The sequence below is a fragment of the Centroberyx gerrardi genome, chromosome 18 (assembly GCF_048128805.1).
Source record: "Centroberyx gerrardi isolate f3 chromosome 18, fCenGer3.hap1.cur.20231027, whole genome shotgun sequence".
In the NCBI taxonomy this organism is placed as follows: Eukaryota; Metazoa; Chordata; class Actinopteri; order Beryciformes; family Berycidae; genus Centroberyx; species Centroberyx gerrardi.
The window spans coordinates 9,485,256-9,502,708 of record NC_136014.1 but is presented as its reverse complement, the minus strand read 5'-3'; the positions used below and the strand labels follow the sequence as shown (position 1 = coordinate 9,502,708).

The 17,453-nt window shown below is 41.7% G+C and overlaps 1 protein-coding gene across 1 annotated transcript; it reads left to right on the top strand.

Annotated features, from left to right (window-relative positions):
• Nucleotides 1-1,842: 1,842 nt before the first annotated feature.
• prep (prolyl endopeptidase) lies at nt 1,843-10,575 on the top strand. Its single transcript, XM_071920805.2, has 14 exons — nt 1,843-2,036; nt 2,414-2,488; nt 2,869-3,002; nt 3,343-3,473; nt 4,752-4,961; nt 5,451-5,572; nt 5,757-5,862; nt 6,085-6,276; nt 6,797-6,994; nt 7,609-7,712; nt 8,439-8,670; nt 9,279-9,410; nt 9,524-9,680; nt 10,236-10,575. Exons 1-14 carry the CDS (start codon nt 1,899-1,901, stop codon nt 10,528-10,530), a joined length of 2,226 nt encoding a protein of 741 aa, XP_071776906.1. The 5' UTR covers nt 1,843-1,898; the 3' UTR covers nt 10,531-10,575.
• Nucleotides 10,576-17,453: the final 6,878 nt, after the last annotated feature.

The following is a 17,453-nucleotide window of genomic DNA, read 5'->3' as shown; positions in this document are numbered from 1 at the left end:
GCAAACAGGAAGAGATCCCCCCTTTTTTTTGCATAGAGGGGGTATTCCTGACTGCAGCTCATAGAAGGGGAGGAAGAATGGTGGGAGGAGGGGAAGGGAGGACAGGGGAGGACAGGGGGGGGGGGGTCAAAGTTAATCCGCTGACCCAAAACGTCCACCAACACCACAAACATTTCCCTACTCCTAGAGTCTGCCAATCAGGAGAGAGCAAGCCAAGAGGAGGAATGTAACAACCTGGGATGAGGAACAAAACCACCTGGGACACTTTCCGCCCCCCCCAACCGGCCCCAAGAAAACAGCACAGGTGAAAAGCTTCTTGTGTTTTTTATGACAGCCTCTCTCTCTTTTTCCACTTTCACTGTGCATTCACCCATGAGGGAATGCCACAAGCGAAGAGTTCCTTCTTCTTCTTCTTCTTCTCCCCTCTGAACTCTCGCGGCGTGTTGTGTCTGGCTCAGCGGCGTGACAGCCCCGACGCACTTAACAGGGGCCAAATCTGAAAGTAACAGCAGTTTGACATCTCCCGGGAGACATCTGAGCGTCTGATCGGCGGCGGTATCCAAACAATGTGTTTACTCTTTGACCGACGCACCGGTGTGTAATTAAATCTGTCTCGAGTCTCTTATCTGCATCGCTGCAGAATGAGGTACAGTCACATTCTGGCGTCACAGAAGAATAACACAACATTGTAGGAGGACAGCCTCCATATGTAACCATACACTGATATAGGCTAGAGACAGATCATTCTCATCTTTAGTATTCTCAGCAGAAAAGAAAATCATCATTACCTAAAATTAATCATTTCAATATCTCTAAAATATAGAGGATCCACTCATTTCCTCAGCACTTAAGTTACCTACTCTGTTCTTAAAAGTGCCTTAATTTGCTGTAATTTAGTGCTATCAGTCATTTTGTAAGAGTAGGTGTCGCGAGGATAATGACAGTCAAATCAGGGCTGACTTGATTAATAGAGAGAGGAAGGAAGAGAGGGGAAGCTGACTGGCAGAAAGAATGAAGAGTGAAGGGTCGACCTCTCTCCTCCTCTATCAGATAGATAAGAGCACTGATGGAGTTTCCCTGATGACTCTGATAACCTTTAACCAGAGGTGTAATGTAACTAATGTCAACTTCACTATTTATACTGCGATGAGTAGATTTTTAATGTTACTTTCATATCCATAAATGTCTGTGCTTTACATTCTACTGTTCTAGTGTTTTTTATGTGTTAATCCTACTTGGTAAGTTTATTTTTAGACACCAGAGTGCAATGATATCTGCTATTTACGGTAAAACACAGTCATTCTGAGCTTTGCCTCCTATACTAGCATTGTTGGATTAAAAAGGGACAATCCCTTAAATTTGGGCTGAGAATATAACTCGCTGAAGTATTTCCAAGAACCACAACAAAACAGGTAATCAGTTAACTGTTTGGGGGACAATTTTGCAACATTCACAAAAATGCACAACATTGGAATGATTTCCATTCAGAATTAACTAGGCTATATATATGCACTTGGCTACTTTTTAGAGAGTTACTCTATTAGCGTTACTTGAGTTATTTCCTAGGTAAGTACTCTTAAAATTGTTACTCTCCACTTGAGTCAAGTTTAAATGAAGTAACAGTTATTCTGTCAGGTGAAATGCAGGAAAACAATAGCCATAAAAACTGTAGGTTTGCCCACAATTAAATACTCATAGACTGAATTTTATCTTTTTAATTTTTCGTAATGCAAATGAAACTATTTAACCAAACTAATCCACCTTGTCGGCGTTGCCAACAGAGGGCGCTCTAAAATTTAGAGTGACCATACAGCAACCGTCATTAATGCTTTTCAAAGTGTTTGTTGACTGTGTGTAACCAGAGCATCTTCTCTGCAAAAGCTTCAGCGTATAAGTTGATGTTTTGTAGGATCCAGAGGGTCATTTCAAAACCAATATTTCAGTCTTTGGAACAACTTTTTCTGTTACGGAATACCCGAAAACTGACCTCCAAAATGTCTTTCCAGTATCCACAGGCTTACCGTGACGAGGCAGTGGTAAGTAACGGCTGCTAGCTAACTAGCCTAGCGTGCTAATAAGCCGGGATGCTTAATCATCATGCTTTTCATTCATTGACATGAACGTCTGCTTTGTTAGCATGCTAGTTAGCTTAGCTAGCCAAGGTCTGTCAACCTAGACTGCCTTTGTTGACAAATGCATGGGCAGCTTTTCCCAGCTAGCTGTAACCTTATTAACGGTAACGTTACCATTTTAAGCTTGCTAATCTTTACTTTGTGACTTTGGTTAACGTTACTAACCAACCTGGACGTACCAGCTTGCTAACACAGCAGGTCCATTGTGTTTTTAGGATGCCACACCTAATACACACTATAACCTGTAACGTTAGTTCGCTTTAACGTTGTATCTGTCTCAGGTGGATGACTATCACGGCAACAAGATACCGGATCCATACAGCTGGCTGGAGGACCCTGACAGCGAAAAGACACAGGTAAATGCTCTCCATCTTTTTAATCACTAGCATAGCCTTGTCAGTTTACACTGTTGCAGTGTGAGGACACAAATGATTTGGCATCTTAAGATTTCTACACAGTGACCAGATACTTTGTATGAATGTGTTTTTATGTGTGTATGGACTCATCAAAGTGGCCAAAGTCAACTGCTTAAAATATACTAGCAAATACATAGTTTGCTGGTTGTGTCACTGTGTTTGGCAGCTGCTTCTCACAGAGGTCAAGTGCAGTGCGTTAGGAACTGGCAATAACAACCACAGTCAGTTGACAAGTTGTTGACAAGATGTAACACCAGAGATGATAACATTTGGCTGTTTCTAATAAGTCAGTGTGGTTGTATCGTGTCTTGTTCCTCCAGGCTTTCGTCAACGCGCAGAACCAGCTGACGTTGCCGTATCTGGAGCGCTGTGAGGTGCGAGACCTGTTCAAGGAGCGGATGACCGAGCTTTATGACTACCCCAAGTACAGCTGTCCCTTCAAGAGGGGGAGCAGGTGAGACGGGCGGGGTGGCAACAGAACCGTGTTTTAGACCTTTGTGCTATCCTCACATACAACTGAACATGGACACAAAGTTGAGAGGAACAGAGATAACTTTGTTTTGTTTGCTGGACATTTGATTGTCCAGTGAGTGCTGCTCCCTGAGTCAAAATATTACCAGGACACTATGGAGTCAAGTTAGCCTGCACAATCAAAAGGTGTCTCAAGGCTGTTCAAAACCCTGGGGTCTAGTTTTCCAGGGTTCGGCACTCAAAGAATTTTATACATTTTCTGAGAATTTAATAAACTATCCCTTGTTTTCAAGGAATTAACAAATTCTCCTCCCCATTTGCAGGTATTTTCACTTCTACAACACGGGCCTCCAGAACCAGAGTGTGATGTACGTGCAGGAGAGCCTGGACGCAGAGCCTACAGTCTTCTTGGATCCAAACACCTTCTCTGATGACGGGACGGTTGCCCTGCGAGGTACGAACAAAACCTGTTGTCAGTACACAGTAGGCAGGCCAAGTGCTTTCAAAGAGCCTGAACACTAACAAATCACTAGCAATTTATTTCATTATTTTTTTACTTTTTATATTTTACTTATAGTTTTTTTTTTTTAAACTTGTGACTTTTTTCATTTTTATGGTGCTCTGCACATAGGTGTGTTAACTGGCCTTGCCTGACTGATCTGTGTATTTATTGTTGTAGTTGGTAGAGGATTGTATAAGGGGATACATGTATATGTGCACCTGGCTGTGACATTGACCAAAAATTAATTAAATATGAAATGCATGTAAAATCGATAAATATAGATATTTTATTATTATTATTTTTTTAAATCAATAATGTATTGCCTAGTGCCAATTGTACTGACTATTTTGATCATGTGAGGCTGTGGCCACACAACTGACAGAATTACTAACGGATAGATTTCTGTCTGTTGGGCTGTTTTGGAACGTCAACGTGTTCAACGCTCACCGTTCACCGAGCGCTGCCCGGACAACGGACAGCTCTCATTTAGGGATGGAGAATCGACTCGATTCTATCACATCGATTCTACTAATAAACGGAATCGGAGTCGACTCCCAACTCTGGAATCACAGAAACTGTTTCATTTAGATTAATTTGTAATTAATTCATTCAGATTTAGGCCTATCTATACTAATCTGTGTTGGACTGCCTTGGTCTGATCCATTTCACAACAAGTGAGGGGGGAGGGACAAATTCAAGGCTCACTGTTGAACGCCAACTAGCGTAAAACTAAAATTTTTGTGTTAATTTTCATTTGGAATGGGAATTGATTTAGAATCGATTCCATCAATTCCATTACAAGGAGTCGGAATCGACTCCAAAAAATGTGGAATCGTCCATCCCTACTCTCATTGAAAATGAATTGAAATAAACGAGACGGACAGGCACAACGGATCAGTGTGGCCGCGGCCTCAAAACTGAGTGATCAAAATAGGCAATGCAATTGGATAGCCAATATCGAACGTTGCCTTTGATGTTCGAATGTGGCAATCAATGAATGCGTTCGATAATTTATCGATTGTCAATGTCACAGCACTATGTTATTGTCACGTCTATCCTGAGTGTGCCGCAGCAAATTCCTAACAACCTTGATTCATATGGTTATAAACTGCTGAGTCTTTGATCTGTGATGCCTTTGTCTCCACAAATAGACTGCTATTTATAGGGTCCACACTGACGGCTAAATAAAGAATGTTAATGTTCTGGTTGTGTTCCTTTAATTACTCCTAGGTTATGCGTTCTCTGAGGACGGGGAGTACCTGGCGTACGGCACCAGCGCCAGCGGTTCTGACTGGGTGGAGATCCGCTTCCTGCGAGTTGAAGGGGCCGCGCCTCTGGAGGACCGCCTGGAGCGAGTCAAGTTCAGCTGCATGTCCTGGACCCACGACGGGAAGGGCCTTTTCTACAACTCCTACCCCAACCAGGAGGGCAAGAGCGACGGTAAGCCCCCCCCCGGCCGAGTCTGCATTAGACAGGATCCACACATTCTCTAATGTTAAGTCTTATTTAAGCATTATTTAGCATGACTGACCATTACAATAAAACATAATACGTGGAAAAGAGAGGTGGAATAATCTCCAGAGAGCTTGTGGCTGAACCTTCCCTAAAATTAGAGGAAATTAATTAATCAATACTTAAAAATGGACATTTTGAGTAAGAAATGAAACACTGATACTGTGAGTAGAAGAAAAAAAAAAGATGAAACAATGTTCACACACACTTCTATTTTCGTCTCATGATGGATGTGTTGTTTTGTCTTCCTCTGCTCACATGCAGCTTTGATGTATTAATATTGCCTCCACTATCCACACCCTCCCTCTCTACATCTTCCTCCTCTCATCTGACACTTGTGCCGACAGGTTTGTTTTTTTCAATCACCACTAGGGGGCGTCGATGAAACTAAAATCTGTAGTTGCTGTCCCCTCTTAGGCACTGAGACCTCCAGCAACCTGCACCAGAAGCTGTACTTCCACGTTTTGGGGACTCCTCAGTCCCAGGACTGCCTGTGCGCCGAGTTCCCAGAACACTCCAAGTGGATGAGTGGAGCTGAGGTATGCTGAAGTCCTATTGTTAATTCTATTTGTTTTATGTTCTATTTTGTCACACATTTTTAAAAAAGATCCCTTGTGTAAATTGATATTCAAAGTAGGGATGGGCATTTTCAATCATTTGTCAGAGATCATGCGCTTAAGTTTCTTTCCTGTGCTCCTACATTTTTCAATTGTGCATTTGCAGGTATCAGATGATGGACGCTATGTGCTGCTGTCCATCAGGGAAGGTTGTGATCCGGTCAACAGACTGTGGTACTGTGACCTCCAGACCACCCCTCAGGGTATCACAGGTATGCCGGGCCTGTATATTTGTTTTACCTGTTTTATGCTTGTTGTATTTGCCTGCTGTTATCCTTGCCCTGTATTAATAGTTATCTTATTGGCTTTTTTATTCATTTTCCATCGCCTGTTCAGTCCTTTGTGACTCCGTTTTGACAAGTGCCTTCCAAATACGACTGTGCATGTTCAGCATCTTTATTCTAGCACTGATATACTCATCTCCTTATGATCAGGTCTTTTGCCATGGGTGAAGCTGATCGACAACTTCGACGCCGAATACGAGTACGTGACCAACGAGGGCACGGTGTTCACGTTCAAGACCAACCTGGACGCCCCGCGCTACCGCCTCATCAACATAGACTTCGCCTCCCCGGCTCAGAGCAACTGGAAGGAGCTCATCCCTCAGCATGACAAGGACGTTATCGGTGAGCCGCTGCATCACTCACACCGACTGTATCGATAGAATAGAATAAAGTAGGTGGAAAACTGTCTCCGGCCTCACCTAAGATACAAATCAGATGTCAGTGTGGGAGACATAATCTACATCAAACCGTAATACACATAAAAAGCGTTAAAAAGATACACATAACTAGACCGTTTTAGCCTACTAAACATAATTAACATCTAGAGCTGCTTTTCATCTGGAGCCTGGGCTTTCCTTTTAGTGCGGAGTTTATATAAGGTCAGTCAGCTGATGGTAGATGTTTCACTTTATTTTGCTGGCTGTGTTTACCATTACATGGGGTATTGTCACTGTATGCTGCCCTCCACATTTTGACAGATGCTTCATGACCAGATGGTTTGACTAATTTCCCTTGTCTCTCTTTCCCTCCTGTCCCATCCTCCCTTAATTTTCAACTCCTCACTTTCAATCCCTTTCCCTCTTTTTATTTCCACTCCCCCACCCGTCGCCTTTCCCCCCGCCGGCCGCGTCTCCCCCTGCAGTGTTCGCCACCTGCACGTACTCCAGCTACCTGTTCGTGTGTTTCCTCCACGACGTGAAGAACGTGCTGAAGATGTACCGCCTGAGCTCGGGGGAGGAGCTGAGGACCTTCCCCCTGGACGTGGGCTCCGTGGTCGGCTTCACGGGCCGGAAGAGGGACTCGGAGATCTTCTACTACTTCACCTCCTTCCTCTCCCCAGGTACCGGATCACTCAGCTGCCTGGCTTGAACTGGGTGCAAAATGTTGTTATTCAACGATACATATGACTACACATTTTGTCTCATTATAGACCTCTGGAAAATGACTCAAATGTGTAGGAACTCTGAATTGTGTAGGAGAAAAAAATCATGTGAAATTTAGCTGTATAAAAACAACTAGTGACAATGTTGTGTAACATTATATGATGGTAAAGTGAATCACAGAAAATGGCAACAGTGTGACACTAAAGCTGGGCTTCAATATGGTGTGAAAGTAGTGTGCTGAAAGTGCCATATGGCATCTTGAATTTGTCACATTCAGCATGCAACCGTGCTCACTACGGTTCGTATACTCTCTGGATTGCATGCGTCTTGAGCAGAATTCAGACATATTGACTGGCTCAGACAATCCCTTTAACTCGATACACCCGTTTCCTCATCCGTCTCCGCGTCTCGCTCTGCTTCTGCACAGCACCCAGATCATTATATCCGCTTTCTGTCCTGTGTGGGAACAAAAGAACGGAGAGGAGAACAGGAAAAAATCCTTTCCCACACACTCAAAACGATGCAGACGGTAGAACGCTAAGATGGTGATTTTCCCTCTTCTCCCATCCAGCCATCATTTACCACTGCGACCTGACCAAGGAGCCTCTGCAGCCCCATGTCTTCAGAGAGGTCACCGTCAAAGGCTTCAACACCTCCGACTACCAGACCACCCAGGTAACTACAATCAGGGGTGTGACTCATAAGGGTTTTTCAAAATATCAGTTTTTTTAAAATTTAGACACACATTTTCTGTTTATTTCTAATACTGTTTTCCTGTTGTTTTTGTGTTCCTGATCATTGTAGCTTATAGCTGTTTGAAAGTCTACTCCCACAGCCTTTTCCAGGGACTTTGTTTGTAACTGGTTTTGCATGAGTACCCAACCATGACCCAGTCCTTCAAGTATTGACCCAATGTATTAAACAGGTATTTTGTTTGTCGGGAGAAAAATCAGCTGAGATGTGTGGTGGACTAGAACAAATCCCTCTCAGTCCGGTGATGCGTGACTCGTGGCGCTTGAGAATTGGCGAAATCATATTCTTAGACTTAAGGCCCTCATGCACCTTTTCACTATGAAATTCCATGTTCCTGTTACATGTGATATGACAATGGAAGTACAGTATCCCACAGTCAGATTTATATGTTTGTCATATTCCTAGCGGTGACAGTGAGCCCGAAATAACTTGGTGAAAGCGAAAATAGCCACGGCAATGGGGACAGGGTTTCTTCTTCTTTTTTTTTCTCTCCAGGGCTTTTTTTTTTTTTTTTTTTTAACTCTCAGCTCCCATTCGTGTCTAATGGGAGATCACCGTTTCCCTGCCCTCTCCTGGCCCTTTTCCAGTCCCTTTTCTTTTCCTGATCGCGACCCCGGTCTGGTCTGTCTTTCTCCCTCTGCCCGCCAGATCTTCTACCCCAGCAAGGACGGCACTCAGATCCCCATGTTCGTCGTCCACAAGAAGGGCATCAAGATGGACGGCTCCCACCCGGCCTTCCTGTACGGCTACGGGGGCTTCAACATCTCCATCACCCCCAGCTACAGCGTGTCCCGCCTCATCTTCGTCAGGCACCTGGGGGGCGTCCTGGCCGTCGCCAACATCCGAGGAGGAGGGGAGTACGGGGAGACCTGGCACAAAGGTGAGGCATGATGCACACTCTCACTCTCACACACACACATAGTGATAAGCCTCATTTTGCAAGCTGACCCCACTCACCAGAGGCATGCGTCATTTGTCCTAGTCGCATGCAGTTTCCTCATTTAGAACAGATGAGCCACTTAAAAGAATAAACAAGGATGCATAAGTGATGCCGACGCAATCAGAAAAATTCTCGGACCTGCTTGATAAGTACTGGCAAGTGTTCATTTAGAAATTATTGCTCTCTTCAGAAATGGTAGCTGACACAAACAACAAAACCTAGCCAACTGTTGAGTCTGTCTGCTTGTAGTCCTCTAACCTCAAACCTTGGCACTTGGCCATGGTAAATATGAATGCTACAAGCTGTCATGTATCATCAAAGTGTGATTATATTTCAGCTTTCAGTGAACACGCACATACTCAACATTTATTCTAACGAGTCTTTCACAGTGGCAGAGGGATAAAAGATATTCATGATATTTATCAAACCTTGCTCAACCAGAGTGCACAAAAAGGCAAACCATTTTAATAATACGTCTTCATCGTTGTCTAAAATAATACAGTACAAGCCCCTCATTTTCATACTTCCCTGTGTGTTTTGTCCTCTAGCTGGAATGCTGGCCAACAAGCAGAACTGCTTCACAGACTTCCAGTGTGCAGCTGAATATCTCGTCAAGGAGGGATACACCTCCTCTTCCAAACTCACCATCAACGGAGGCTCCAACGGCGGCCTGCTCATAGGTCAGTGCAGCGCCGGCCGAGGAACATCCAAGACTACACAAACCAGGAGCCATTTTTTTCTGCCCGGTTATAATATTGTGTCAGCCTGATGTGTGTGTGTGTTTGTCTCCCAGCGGCGTGTGTGAACCAGCGGCCTGAGCTGTTTGGCTGTGCCGTAGCCCAGGTGGGCGTCATGGACATGCTGAAATTCCACAAGTTCACCATCGGCCACGCCTGGACCACCGACTTCGGCTGTTCAGAAATCAAAGAGCAGTTCGACTGGCTCATCAAGTACGTGCTCGACCTTTTAGAATGTGTAATGTGAAGGCTTCATATGAACTGACATACCGAACCAAGCATTTCCCCTTTAGTTGTCTGTAGCTGTGGTGATTGGGAATAATTTGGGTATTATTTTCATATCCATCCCTGTTTGGATAATAGAGATTATTCAGCAGCAGTGGCCCCCACAGCTCGAAAAATGCCACTACAACTTGGCCTCATTGCTCAGCCTACCCAAGATAATAACACTTAAAATTGCAATTACAGTCTCATATATCATGATATAAATATCCAAATAAGAGCCGTTCCTAAACTGCCTAAACACTGGAACTGATCCTGTAATGGGCCCAGGAGTGAATCTGGGTGTCAAAACCAAAATTACCCCCACAGCTGCCAAACATTCTATGCGGAACACTCTATTTGAACTATACTTGTTTATATTTTGGGGGGGAATTATGCTAAATTCTAACATATTTTTAAATTTTCTATCAAGAATTAGTGGCAGTGTTTTGCTAGGGAAGGAGGAGACACTCTCCCGTTCACATTCTGCCCCCTCTCCCCTCCCAGGTACTCGCCCCTCCACAACGTGCGCATCCCCGAGGACGACGGCGTCCAGTACCCCGCGGTGCTGCTGCTGACGGGCGACCACGACGACCGCGTGGTGCCGCTGCACTCCCTCAAGTACATCGCCACGCTGCAGCACGCCGTGGGCCGCAGCGGCAAGCAGACCAACCCGCTGTTCATCCACGTGGACACCAAGTCGGGCCACGGCGCCGGCAAGCCCACCAGCAAGGTCATCCAGGAGGTGGCCGACACCTACGCCTTCATCGCCCGCTGCCTCAACATCTCCTGGGTCCAATAGCCCCACCCCCCTACCCCACCCCACCCCACCCCAGTCTTACCTCTCCTTCCCTTTCTTTTGTGTTCACTTTTTTCCCTGTCATTCTTCTCAGCTGTTCTCCCTCGCCCTTTTACCCAAATCTTCCTCGGGATACTTTTCACACCAGCCGGTTCACACGCGTTCTTTATAACTTTTCGCGAACACTGGGCACGCGATCCTCTGCGGTCTTTTAACCGTCGCCTGGTATGTATATGCTCCGCTCTCCCTCTGTATTTTTCACATACATTAGCCCACGTTTACCCAGCCGCCACTACAAACCTTCCTCTCCTTCTCTCTCTCTCTGTTTCTCCTTTTCTGCCCCTCCCCTCCCCTCCCCTCCCACCCTCCTCCCTCTCTCTGCGTGGGCCTGTTAGGACACAGACTCTCATCAGGATCTCTGCGGCTGCACTTGCACACAACTACAAGCCAACATGCAGCACTTATAGCTAACCATACCCTCTGCTGTACTCCATGTTTGTAGTCCTTATTCAATAAAGAATGACTACAGTATCAATGAGATGGGTGTCTAAAGGGAGCGGCTACCTTCACAGTTACTGTAATCAGCCAATCAGTCATTATAGTCATGAGGTCAAAGTGGCAAACGTTCAATTGAAGAGCATCATCAAGAGGTCTATGTTGGGGAGCGCAAGTCTCCCATGGGTGCTCCAACACGCAGACTATTTATTTTTCATCGGAGCGCATCACAGAGGCTGTCGGATGATTTCAGCATGTAGAATTTTAAGTAGACAGTATTGTGCAAATGATGATAATGCGAGTTGACAGTTTGTGGGGGGAAATGCAAAAACATTTTCCTTTGTGTGTGTGTTTGTGCATGCGAGTGTGTGTGTGTGTGAGTGTGTTTAAATGTCAATCCCCACATATCCTTCAGATTGATGTTGATTTCTACCTCTTGACATGTGCTGATTGTTTACCTTTTTAAAGGGAACAAAACAATGCCACAACTTCAATAAACAACTTTTTAAACAGCAATTTATCTCAATTTTACTCATTTGTTCACCAACGTTTGGGGAGTTTCGATATAAAGTGACAGATCTGCCATTTTGGGAAAAGTGACATAATGATAACAAAGTGAAAATAAATGATGGTAGATTTAAAGGATAGAAAAAAAATAAGATAGGATCCTTTGTTTTAATTGTTTTGAAGATATTGATTGATGAACTTCAGGTTGTGATTTTTTTCCTCAAACTGAATATATACTGTATTGAAATAGAATGCTTCATTTTACAGTTTTTCCTCATAAATATTCATTACAACATTGATTACATGAGCAATGCACATGTTCTCTTCATTCTGCAGCTGAACAAAGTAGCTCTATGCTGTTTGAGTTATGAAATAAAAAAGCAGCCACTCAAAAACTTGTTCAGGATTTCATTTTCTTTTTATTTCCCACCAAAATCACTTGAATGCATCTTCATCCAAGTCGTATTTACAGACAGGTATGAGAAGTAGGAGTAGCAGTGAAGGCATCATGCGTTTGTGTGTGTGTGTGTGTGTGTGTGTGTGCCTGGTCGTCCAGCAGGGGGCGGTCACTCTGTATAAATGAGCAGCACGTGCTGCAGCAGCAGAACATGAGGGTGGTCTGACAGACTGAGGCCCCATGTGGACTGACAACATCCATGTTCTGTGTTACAACAAGTTCGCCAGTTTCAATCTTCCATATTTTTTCGAGGTAGAAATGATCAAATTTGGATAATCCAGTCAATGATTTTTAATAGTTCCACTTCAAAGTGAAATATCCACCATTTGAAAGCCTTTCTCTGTCAAAATGCTGGCATGGAAATTAAATTCACCAAGTAATGGAGGTTTATTAGCAAAAGATATCAACATAAAACACGAACATTTTCAAGAATGTTGGTTGCCTTTATTACTTTACTTTTTTAAAGGCATATAAAGCAACAACCAGCTAACTTTTTATCTTCCAAATAGATTTTCTAGCCCAATGAACAACAATCATTGAATAATAAATACCACCATTTGTTTACCTTCCATTTGTTTACCTTCACTAGTTTAATGTTTACAGTGTAGTGTTGATCAAATTACAAAACAGGAATTTGTTTTAAGTTGTTTGAACCCTTTTGTCATTTCAGTTTCTTCATCATCAATCACAATTTCATTCTCATTTCTCTCTTTTTATTAAGTTTTTTCCCCCCTCTGGGAACAAAAGATACACTGACATTAACATATTTTTCACTTGAAGCCAGCTGAAAAAAGTTAGCAACAGTAACAACAACTAAAACACTGGACTAACACAATATGAGCTTTGAAAAGTGAAATTTGCAAGATAAATTACAGAAAATCAGACTCTGCATTGATAATTAAAAGCATGCATTTACTGAGCAAAATGTATTATGTCTTGTATATAAAATCATCTTTTTTAATGAAATGATCTCTTTGCAGTGACAGGGTTTTGAAATGAAAAGGCATCATGCATTCTTACCAAAGGATCTTTAGATTATTATAATTACCATGAAACTATTTCTTTTGTTTGCATTTTAAATGGATTAAATTAATAACTTCCACAGCTTGTATTTTCATGCATGAGATATAGCTTCAAATTAAAATGTTATCAAGGAAACTTGAATTATTTCACAATTTTATTAAAAATAAAACCACAAACATATTTGAAATCATGTCAATATAACTACCATTAAGAACTTAAAGAATTACATTTTATAGGCCCATTTATGAGGACATAAAATGATCTATCTTGATTCACTCTAATACAAGTTAGATACACATAAATGTTTGTTTTTCATTTTAAAAAAGATAACTGAAGACCAGAAATCTTTGTCAGGGGAGTTAAAATGTTTGCTCCTACATTTTCATTATTTTTTTCCAGACAAACCTAAGAGAATCAAGCCTAAGATATTAAACTGAAAAAGTCCAGAAATGTGAAACCAGAAACTTTCACCTCCATGAAAATCCTAATTTTTTATTTTTATTATTATTATTATTATTTTTTACAAAACAAACTTGTCACCTAGAGTTTTACAGGGTCAAATATACAGCCTACTGACATAGTAACTTGATACTCATAATGTTTTATGCAAATCTAAAATTGCTTATTTTGGCTTTTCAGTTGCATGTGGGCAGCATCTAAGAGATGAAACTGGAAAAGTCCAGAAAACTGAAACCAGAAACTGAGACTCATGACTCATGAAATCCCCCTCTTGATTTTCAAATGACACAAAAACAAATTAAATTTCTGTGTGTTTTTAACAAAACAAACTTGTCCCAGAGGCTTTAGGTTGCCTACTGACATGTACAGTAATTTGGTACTTTTAATGTATTAAATCTTAATCTAAAATTGCACATTTTAGCATTTCAGCTCCCATATGGGCAGCATCTATCCACTTATTTCCCAACTTTAATCTTTGGGTGCAATAATAGGCTACACTCTGAATTAAACAGTTAAGTTAACAGTTGTTCTGTGGCTGTTGTTTTGGAGTCATTTGCAGGTGCCTAGGCTAAAATACAGGCTGTGCTGTAAGTGCCTCAAAATGTATACATGAAACAATAAAGCAAGTTCAACTTGTACTGCTCATGAGTAACATATTTTGCTCTTTTAAAAGGCTGTAGACCAATCAACATGAAACATATTTAAGTCTTATCTCAGCCACCACCTCTAAAACCCTGCTGGTTTTGAAAAACATAGGGCTTTGCAAATAGGATTTGACTTACATTTAGCCTGCCTAATAATGATTTATCAGCCAATGTGCACCATATTAAGAGTTAGGAGACAATGTGCATTAAATTGGATTACAAAACAGCATGTTTTCATTATAAAGGATTGAGCAAACGTGTCTATTAAATGAATGGGGTGAAACACATTCATCTGACATGGTAACATCACTGACTGCTTTCCTAACGTTTATCACATCCTTTAGAAGAAGAAAAAAACATGCATGCAGGTAATTTGCTCATCAAAACACCCACTCCCCATCCAACCCTTCCCAACCACACATAGCTACACACACACACACACATTTCAGATATTTGTCGGGGGTTCAGATAAACCTGAGCAATAGTTATATTTTTTTACATTGCCAGCGTAGATTTTATTTAATGCTGTGCCATGGATTCATTTTCAAACATGACGAATTAAATCGCCTTTAAGAGAAAAGAGAATTCAGCCAGTTCTCCTTCAGGCAGCTGGCTGACTGTGTGTCCACGACCCACCAGCAGGTGTCGCTTTGGAGCCGCAGCCCTGCAGCAGAGGGGCTGCCGTTACAGCCAGTAGGCTACAGATGGGTCGATAATGAAGAATTATTCATACAAGTTCATACAACTATATTCACACAACTTTTACAAAGGAAGCCCTACGTCACTTTCTCTTCACCGAAGCCGCTGCATAAGCTAGCACATTACAATACGAACTACTTAATAATGAATAAAAACTTAAATCTTTATTTGACAACTGAGCAAAGAAAGCACCTAGATATGGCCGATAGATAGTTCAGAAGCGTCAAATATTCGTTATCAAAACATGTCCAAAACTGTCCCGTGAAACTGATAGTGCCGGTCGACACTTCTGATTGGCTGAGTCACGTTTGAAGCCGTTGCAAAATACCCAATGAGCACACACCTGTGACCGCATAACAGTTGATTTAAATATTAATGCGCCAACCGGAAATGGCCACTCATATCGGTGCTGAGGAACGACGTTGATTAGCAACCGTTGAAGAACTACATTGCTTGGCGGAGGAATAATATTAAACTATTATTATCATTATTATATAATTATTATTGATAAAACATCTGCCTTCTTCCCCTCATTATGCCCAAACGCAGCACCTTGTTTTCAATGTTTTCTGTTTTGACACTTCTTGTCCCAGACTCACAGTCCAGGCATAAGGTTTATTCATAAAGATTTTCTCAAATAAAATCATTCTCAGTTGTGTTGTGTTTAGATGTGGTTATGCCTGGTGTCAGTGGCAGGCTTGCAGTAGGCTATTTTAGACCTTCAGCTAAATACACTCTAAGAAGGACGGGTCCTCAACAGCAAATAATGGTTCTAAATTTGACATGTAAGCCTTGGGAGGAATCTGGTGTTTTATACAACTTTCCTTTACAGAGCAATGTGGAATCACTCTATCTGGTTCTTTACTCCTGATTATTGAAAAGGTTCATAATATTTCTCTTATCTAAGCAGTACTGGTTGGGTATGATAAGGCAATGGGAGCCATTCTATGAGGTTAGGGAAGAAAAACACTTTGGTTCAGGTGAGGAAAAGATCTGGGCTATAGTTGTAAACTTTGATAGGCCTATTTTAAATCAACGTCATTCTTGATGTGCTTTTTGTTGCTGAAAATAAATCTTTTTTATGGTGGGGGTTGAGGTGATTGGAAATTATTAATCATCCAAACACCTCAGCAAATCACCATCTAAGGCGCTTTGTGGTTTCATATTGTGTAAGAGATTTTTGTGGTGAAATCTATGCATGCCTTAATTGCTTGTTGTAGTATGTTAACCTATGATTTACTATGACATGTGGTTGTTTTGCAACATTAACTACATAAATCTAATTTGAAAAGTTAGTACCCTTGAAGTGCATTTTCTCTAGCCTATCCATTCACAGCAGTGGAAGGGCAGCTAATCTATTTGTTGAAACCTTACAAAATGGGCTTGAAAGCCATTCATAGTCTGTGCATGGCACACTGAGGTGGGGCTAAGTGAGAAAAACATGCCAGCAGGGTATAACCTACACTTCTCACTCTTCTGTACCAAACCTAAATATCTATTTTGTTAAATCATTTTATTTTAGTTCAACAATTTTATCTGTGTGGACTATTATATATTTAACTATGTCTGCTGTCCACAGACTATATAATGGTAAAAATCAACAACTTTCTTAACAGGCATAAAGAACACCCCAAGTGTCCAGATTGCCCATTTGGATCCATACCCTTACATCTGATCATGATATTTGGGTTAAATGTACATAATCAATAAAATGAATAACTAAAAACAAAAGGAAAAATATTGACAGGGAAAACATTGTTGAAATCCATAATTACAATAGAAAAAGTGAGTAAATCTTACTATGATATGAAATGTTTAAGAGATATTTATTCTTAACCAATTTAGCTGAAACAAAACAAGGTGGGGATACCACAATGACACTATCAGGTGATAACTTTTTATATTATTTTTGCTGTATAGTTTAAATTTCATACAATTTGATTCTTCCCTCTTTTACTTGGTAGAATACTTTGTATAGATACAAGAGAAAATTCCTATTCTATAAAATTATTTTTTAAATTATTTTTTAGAACTGAATAAAATTAGCAAATGTTGAACACTTATGTGTAGGCAAACTGCATGCCTTTCAGATGTATATTTTCAAAAAATTGTCATTTTTATTAGTAGCAGGCCTACATAATTTTTTCAAGAGATCTGTGTTCCTTGAGGGTGAATATTGTTGACATATTTACACTGAGGCACCAGTCCTGTTGTGTAGATGGTTTTCACACAACCATTGTTTCTGCAGTAGGAAGAGTCACTACACTTTATCTGCACCATACTAACACTGAATATGATCCTGATTTCTTGATTGTTACTGCTCTAAAATGAAGCCCACAGGCTCTGCTTTTGGCTTCTTCCTCAAACACCAAGCCTCCTGCAAGGGGAGGAGCAGCCTGGATCTGAAGAACCCCTGGAGGTCTCCTGGAACCGTTTCTTCTCACAGTGTTCTGACTAGAAACGGGGTTGAGAATCGGGCAGGTGAAAGTCTCCGGCAAACCGATGGGTGGCGCTATTTGTGTCAATGTCCCTAGATTCTGCTTTTCCTCAACACCTCAGCACTGGTCTGGGGCCAGTTCAGCTCTACCGCGCGATGTGGATAAAACGCTGGAGTGACTCTACAGCAGATCCCAGATCAGCGG

What these genes read in the sequence shown, in the direction of transcription:
- prep (XM_071920805.2), top strand. Translation starts at nt 1,899, where the DNA reads ATGTTTTGTAGGATCCAGAGGGTCATTTCAAAACCAATATTTCAGTCT. An exon ending in CTGACAGCGAAAAGACACAG is followed by an intron (nt 2,489 to 2,868) that starts GTAAATGCTCTC and finishes TTGTTCCTCCAG; the next exon opens with GCTTTCGTCAACGCGCAGAA. An exon ending in GCATGACAAGGACGTTATCG is followed by an intron (nt 6,277 to 6,796) that starts GTGAGCCGCTGC and finishes CTCCCCCTGCAG; the next exon opens with TGTTCGCCACCTGCACGTAC.